Source organism: Pinus tabuliformis, chromosome 8, assembly GCF_031772625.1.
Source record: "Pinus tabuliformis cultivar Carrire ecotype Pingquan chromosome 8, CPIR1, whole genome shotgun sequence".
Lineage (NCBI taxonomy): Eukaryota > Viridiplantae > Streptophyta > Pinopsida > Pinales > Pinaceae > Pinus > Pinus tabuliformis.
In genome coordinates, this window is record NC_142294.1 from 744244388 (window position 1) to 744252320 (window position 7933).

Below are 7933 nucleotides of genomic sequence, written 5' to 3' on the forward strand. Positions count from 1 at the left end.
AATCCCCCCATTTATGTAAAGCATATAGATTGTAATACAGCTAACCAATAAAACATAGAATTAAAAACAAAATTATTTCAAAACACACTTTGTAAATGTGACAATATCCATTCTAACCAAATATGAATTTACACATGTTCCTTCGCTTTGAAGAGGGACATGACAAGTTGTCCATCTCACATCATTTTATTGTTTTCAAAATAAAAATTAAAAACATTTTTTTAAGAAAACTAACACCCTTCAGCGTCAATGGCCTGCCTACAGCGAAATTTGGTCGAGAGTGATGGTTGAACACACAAACTTGAATCTGCCACTGTAATTATAATTATTTGTGTCAACAAATATTCCACCATTACCATGTGGTAACATCCTCCATACTTGCTGCCCTGAACGGTCACCTACTTCACAAGCACACACATAATCGCTCCGATCACTGTAAATGTATATCACATCTCCCATGCCCTTGCATCTCACTCTAACCTCCCCACATTCCTCCTCCTCTTTTCCAGTGACCAAATTAAACATGTGAGATGGCATCCGATCCATCTCTGTACACTCAACATGGCTGGCCTCGTCCTTTACAATGTTACTGAAGTTCCACAGTCTGAAACTCAACCCACCATCGTCTCGATTCAATCCTCCCACAACCAAACCCGTCTTGGAGCTGCCGGCCAATATGACCAATTCCCCCTCCTCATCCACACAAGAAGATGAAGGAGGAGGCCTGAGCTTCCCCACAAATCCCCAGCGCTTCCTTTGCAAATCAAAATAACAGCAATCGCCGCTATATTTTTCTAGCAGGTAAATTCTGTCATCCAAAACAGCAGAGGCAATCCATGTGGAGGAGACGCCCCTTTTGAATTGGTATGGCAGAGGATCCAACGACTCCCACACACCAGAATTCAAATCGAGCATCTCCGCGCATAATGGATCGATTTCTTCACCTTCAAAATCAGAGACCCCTCCAACAACGAAGATATGATTATGGGTGGGACCTCCAAGGTAGCAGAGCAGGGGATGTTGATGCCTCCAACAACTCATGGGAGGGCTCTCCTCCCATTTACTTTTTGGATTTAGAAAACTCAATTTGTAGTTAATACGGCGCCCTGCGAGGTAGAATAAAATCCCATACCCTTCCTCAACATTCACCATAACACTGCGAGGCTCTTCTAATTTCTTGTAATCGATTAATGGAGGAAGACTGATATGATTCCACCTCCAGGCCAGCGGATCGAATCCTATTACTCGATTTTTGGCAGAGCAGAGGTTTCTTGATTGGCCGAGAACAAATAGCCAGGGCTTGGATGCGTGAATGGAATAAGAGAGTGCGCGTAGCAAATGGCTCGAAGCGATGAAGGAGTGCCATTCCTTGCAAACTAGGGCTGCATTCAAAAGATGTGTAATGGGAAGAGAAGCAAGAATTATGTGGATCACCTCATCCGGTAGCAGCGAAGTACAGAGTGACGATCCCTCAATAATAGCCATCGAAATTTTACATGGCCTCTGTTAACTCGAAGAGGGTGATGGATTTATATAAGGCGATATGCAGAGTCGTGGATGAGGATAAGAGCCGTCGAACGCAACAGGCGTGGAGTTTTTCAGTTTCGTTGGAAGGATATTGCCTCTCTGGCTGTCCGACTGGCAATGGAAGGAATTAGTCAGAGTGAATAGGTATTAACATGCGTACCCATGGAACCTGCCATGAGAATGGGTGGATCCAAATAAAAAAGAGTTGACCATTTCTCATTATCATACTTTTGGTTGAAGCAAATGACCTTAAACGTAAATACTTATTCAATCCCCAACAATGCGCTGTGTCAACACACTATGACATAATCTACGGAATCCCTACCTAAGACGAAGTGAGAGGGGGTAAGCTCATTCCAAGTCACCGCCATTGAGACAATGGTTCGCAAGCAAACGAACTAGGGCTCCTATAGTTCAACCCGACTACAACCTTTATGTCAATTCAACCCTAATTTAGGGACACTCATGAATCTCCCCCATCTAGTTTTGGACTACTCAGAATTTTGAATGTCTAGAAACAGAAATTTATTTGGCAATTATTTTAAGGCTGACTTAAAATAGGTCATTAAGGGAATCACATACTCCCAAAGAGGATTCAAGAATATTTCAATTCATTGGAGAATAGCACCTTCACATTTTCATATACTCGATATATATTTTAAGATTGCCTCAAAGTAGGTCAAAAGGAAATCTTATATTCTTAAAAAAAATTCGACAAAATTCCAATTAATGGGTAATTGCATCTTTTTATTTATATGAAATAGAAAAATGTGGTGATAATAAAAAAATTTAATTTGGAAATTATAATTTAACAAGATTGGTTGCCAGTTAGTCCCTGCGTTAAGGGGGAGCGGGTGGTTGAGTGAGTAATGGTAATGATAAGTATTACGTGTTGCAACTAAGTTCCAAGATTCATTATGTCTAATTCAACTTATGTTTTTAAGGATAAACAACATTAATAACGATACATGTAATACATATGTGTTCATTATATGTGTTCATTACAGATAATAAGTGTCCTAGGAATGAGATCACTTTTTAAGCATCATTAGTTTCAAGCTTACAATACTTGGAACCCATGGAATTACTAAGACCATTTATCAGTTATGGATATAAGCCAATCCTTGCTTAAGTTTAACACCTATTAATTACAGTAATACGTATGATGTAACTCTCATACAATGTATAAGCTATCACTATTATGGGAATACTTCTACCATATGTAATGGAGATGCAAGCATAACAAGTTAGCCAATCTATGTGTTTAAATCATTGTGCATGTAATCATGTAGAAGCTCATACGAAGGGAATCAACCCAATCCATGAACAAAGGGATTAGATCTATCTAATTCATATCATGTACGAGCTTAGGAACATATGGGTATCAAACTACCATGATAAGGGAACAAGTGAGCAGAGTAATTACACATTTTGTAGTTATTACCAGTGTCATTCGTTTCATCAATATGTATGAATCAGACATGAACACGGATCAATCAATCAATGGGAATTGAACATATATGTCAAATATGGATACTAGTTTCATTGCTCTTAGCTTATAAGAGGTTAGGAATCAAAAGCATTCGTACCAACTGTCACATGTCTGGAATGAGAGCTGTGTGATAATATGTATACACCCTTAGTTATGGAACTTGCACTATCTGTTACTGGTTAGGTATTCCAGCTTATTGAATATGATATACTAATAAGAAAGGTGTAGTTACTGTGAGCTTAGTATCATCCTTATTAACATGTATTCACTTTTCAGCTTATATGGGATTAGAGCCTTATCATGAGCTTTGTAACTAATACTGAGCTCTGCGTCTTCTTGAAATTCAAAGGTGAGGCCTTATTGATGTTTGGTGAGGCAGTTTAAGGTGAACCTTGTTTGATCTATTTAGATAAAAATAGGCCTTTCCATATGTTTAGACAAAACTAGTATAGGCCTTTCCTTTTCTAATTTGGACCAACCCTAATCCATATAAGTGAAAAGGAGCTAGCAAAAGATTCCCTACAGCCCATGGTAGCAAAAGGACCACAATAGTCCATGGTAGTGAAGGATTCTTGTTCATAGGCTGCTTATAGAACAAACTTTTCAAAAAACAGCCTAAAACTACATGTGTGTTGAAATAGATTCATATGCCTTAGGAAAGATAACAACATGATCATCTCATAGGCTACTTGTAGAATAGATTTTTCAAAAAACTCTATAAACCATGCTACAGGTGTGTTGAAATAGATTCCTATGCCTTAGGCAAGATAACAACAGGATAAGATAAGATGGTGTTAGATAAGGTAAGATGATTTTATTGTCAATTATGAATGAGCAAGGGGCTATGAGCAAGATTTAGTGCAACAAGCTGAGCACAGGAAAGACAAAATAGTTTTTGCATAAAATAAATTATTCCCGAATGACAAAGATTCCACAGATGGTGCCTAAAAGTCATTCTAAATAGTGGAAAATAAGATCAATTTTCTTAGTCTTTACATGTCCTAATGAAACAAGCTGAGCATAGGAAAGCCAAAACAATTTTCACATAGAAGCAATTATTGCCAAATGACAAAGATTCCACAGAAGGTGCATGAAAGTCATTGGTAGCAATTCACATTTGTAGTTTTCAAATATTTTCAAAAGCTAAAGACAATTATCATCAAATGACAAGATTCCATAGATGGTGTCTGAAAACCATGAGAACAATTCACACTTATAGGTTTGCACATTTTCAAAATCCAAAAAACAATTAAAGAACAATTGGAAGCAAAAGAAAATAGTTTGAAACCCTCGTATTAATGTATAAATCTATATAGAACATTTAAATATTGAAATCCAAGTAAATAATGCATTTGAATACTTCCAGAATGAATAAATTCGACAAGGGTCTGCAGTCAACACCTCAGGAAATATTAAAAACATTTGGCAAAACCCTCAAGAAGTTAAGGGCTTCAATCTTGTAGGATCAAGACATTGTTCGATTCTTGATTCTTAATTTATTGGAAGCTCATTGTTGACAACAAAAGAAGACCAAAAGGTGAAAATAAAATACGCACACAGGGAAGTTGTAAAGGGGAATTCCTATAATTTGAAGATCATGTGAATGGTTAAGTATCATAAACTTAATCTAGTCAACTTAATCTAGGATTTCTATTTAGCATGAGGAGGAGAATGTACTGAACTCCTCTTTGGCCTCAATAGTCGTGCTGCTAATGAGGCAAATGTTGTGCCTTTAGAGCATGAGGATAAGGATGTACTGAAATTGTTCTCTTTGGGCTTAGTTGCAGCTACCACCAAGGAGTTGGATGTCATGAATTTAGTTCAGTACCCTTTACTTCTTGGAACAGACAAGGCAAGAAGTCAAAAATTGGTAAAAATAATCCAGATTATAAATGAAAATAAGGTCAATCATGAATGAGAAAAAGGATATGAGTAGGATTTTGTGTAGCTGGTAGAGAGGGCTCCCATCCATGGGACAAAGACCTAATGATCCTGAATAAAAATGGAGGGGATAATGAAGCAGAGGCCATGAACAAGTAAATTTGGTTGGGTACCTGAAAAATTGAAATTGCATCCAAGCAATATCAAAAAATGGAGGAGCATTGGTACTATCTTGGATAATGCATATCATGATTAGGTAAATGAGGCATATCACATTCCCTTTTTATTAGAGCTATAATGATTAATTATGTTCAATTCTTGAACGAGTTTCCCTCTTGTATCAAGCTCAGTAAGTACAATGATTGTATTAGAAGAAGCTTATGCGGGCAAGAAGTCAAAAATTGGTAAAAACTATCCAGATTATAAATGCAAATAAGGTCAATCATGAATGAGCAAAGGGCTATGAGAAATGTTTTGTTATTCCTGCTTTGTGTGTCAACAAAGCATGGAACAATGTGATAAGTTGTAGAAGCAGGCTATGACACATAGATGAATCATTCAACTATTTCCTTAATAGAAGATCTGTTAATGGCTATGAGATGGTGGATAATGACTATGAGAGGTGGAGAGGGGTCATCATCTCTGATATCTCATTTGGGATGTGTAATAAGAAGCTAGCAGCCAATTTTTCCCTTGAAAAGGTATGGAGAAGGGAGTTTTTTTACTCACCTAGAATCTGTTTTCATGTGTCAAATTTTGAGGTATCAAAAGCACTGAACTAGAACATCATGTGCTTGTCAAACATTTCGAAGGAATAAAATGGTTGATATATAAGTAATCATGCTCACAACTAGTAGCACTTCATTTCATCTCTTGCATTCAGATATCAAGTAGTTAGAATCAACCACATGACAGGAACATAAATTTTGGCAAGAAACACCATAAGCCTTCACCTTTTTTACCTTTTCAACATATCAATACTGTTTGACTCTGTAGAAAGAAGGAAATGTAGAGGTCCCAATCAGCATTGAAACAAAGTTCTTTTTGTTAGTAGTCCACTATCACAGTAAATACAATAGTAATCACCTTGGAAAGTACAGGCTGAATACTCGAGATTGAGTTGAGCATCCTTTCTCCATGCTCATAATCATAGGAGTTGAAGAAAGGTACTAGTGTGTATGAAACCTGTGCTTTTTTTCACCTAGAAAGCTTGCATGTCTTTCTTTACTTTGGAAAGTTTTGATCATTGATGAGGATTCATCTTTGTTGTGTTGCAGACAACATTAGACCTACTTCCTTGGGCAAGATAATGTGATGTCTAGAATGGAGAGAACAGGTCAACCGAAAAGGTTATTTTGCTACAAACAACATTAGACCTACATCCTTGGGAAACATAATGTGATGTCTAGAATGGAAAGAATAGGTCAACCAGAAAGGCCAAAGAACCAACTGCTAGATAAAGCCTTAAAGGCAAACAACAAGAAAAATATTTCAACCAACAGTCAAAATGGAAAGAGTAGGTCAACCTCGAGGAAAAGCATTGAAGAAAGCTATATAAAAGGGAAAAAAGGGTCACATCCACTTTGAATGAACAACCTTTTCCCGTTTGAAGATTTTTTCTCCTATTTTCTCAACATCAAAGGCAACTTGAGTTAAAGGAGATTATTTTTCTTATATGCAGCTCTTGGAACCATTACAAGGATTAGACAATTCATTATTGAAACATCCATAGGATCTTGACTACCACCTCATCTTCTTCCATCCATAGGATCTTGACTACCACCTCCACTGCAAGCAAGAAGTCTAATGGTATCCAATCCCTTACCACCCACCGTAATGCTAACAATCTTCTAAGTATTGTTTTAATATAGTTATGCTTCATTCTAGCTCTCTAAATCTCTGGATTTCCTAAGAGTAGGTTTTAGAATGCTGGCCGTCATTGAAATACATGTAGAAATTTTATTTTAGATGGTCCCATACACCTATTTGGGACATGCCATTGAGACTGTGATAGACTGTGACATCGTACTTCATTTGACAACATGATACATATAGGTAAAAGATTAAAAAAAATGGCCAAGTTCAAAACCACTTGACGATAAGATTGGAAACATGTTTTAACAGAATAAATTTTTAAACAATAATTATTTTGTCTATTTGGGAGACAATTACAAAGTAATAAATCAAATACATTTGTTCAAGAAAGACTATTAAGAAATACTCCATATTAAAATATTACCTTAGTCTAACTATACATCTAAAACATAGACAATGCTCATTTGGATTGCATAGACCATACAATGAAACTCAATTGGGATCTGCCATAAAATTCAACACAAAGACCTCATATTGGCAATAAGCTCAAGATTCCTAATTTTCTCCTTGATAAATAGTCAAGACAGTGTAGTGAATACCATAGAAATAGATAACACTAACTATATTGGTCAAGTTTTATTCATTGTACTTGAATGCAAGGTGTGTTCACGATCGAGTGAACATAAAACTTCCATTCCACAGTTTTAACACATTCACAGTAATTTTATTTGAGACTCGTTGGCAATCATTATAATATGACCATAACATGATCATTCTTATATGCTTCATTTTCCTGATAACTAGAACAATATTCACAATTTATATTTATGGTTTCAAAGTCCTAAAATGTTTAACAAATCTCACAAGTTTCAAAAGCCCTCTAAAAATAAGAATAGTAATTAGCAACTAGTAGCCAAATATGGTAAGATTTATATACCTTCTACTTTTTCCAGGTTGTTGTTGTTCATGGCAGTTGTTTTTATTTTTTCCTAATTTTACCATCATCCCTTGACATTTCCATAACTACAAGTATTTAGTTTTTTTTTGTGTATTATTCTTCGATGACATAGAACTGAAAATGCTAGAAGTTTTCATCACTAAAAAGTGATATATAAGTCAAGTAGTTCATGACTTCTTCAAGAGTACTTGAGTAACCCAAATAAATAGAAATTAGGATTATCTGTCCAAACTGGAAACATGAATTAAAAAATACTTCAT

General features: G+C 36.1%; 1 protein-coding gene across 1 annotated transcript; it reads right to left on the minus strand.

Annotated features, from left to right (window-relative positions):
* Positions 1–258: 258 nt before the first annotated feature.
* LOC149237730 (F-box/kelch-repeat protein At1g23390-like) lies at positions 259–1485 on the minus strand. Its single transcript, XM_089369373.1, has one exon. The coding sequence runs from the start codon at positions 1483–1485 to the stop codon at positions 259–261; it is 1227 nt and encodes a 408-aa protein (XP_089225499.1).
* Between the last annotated feature and the right edge of the window lie 6448 nt (positions 1486–7933).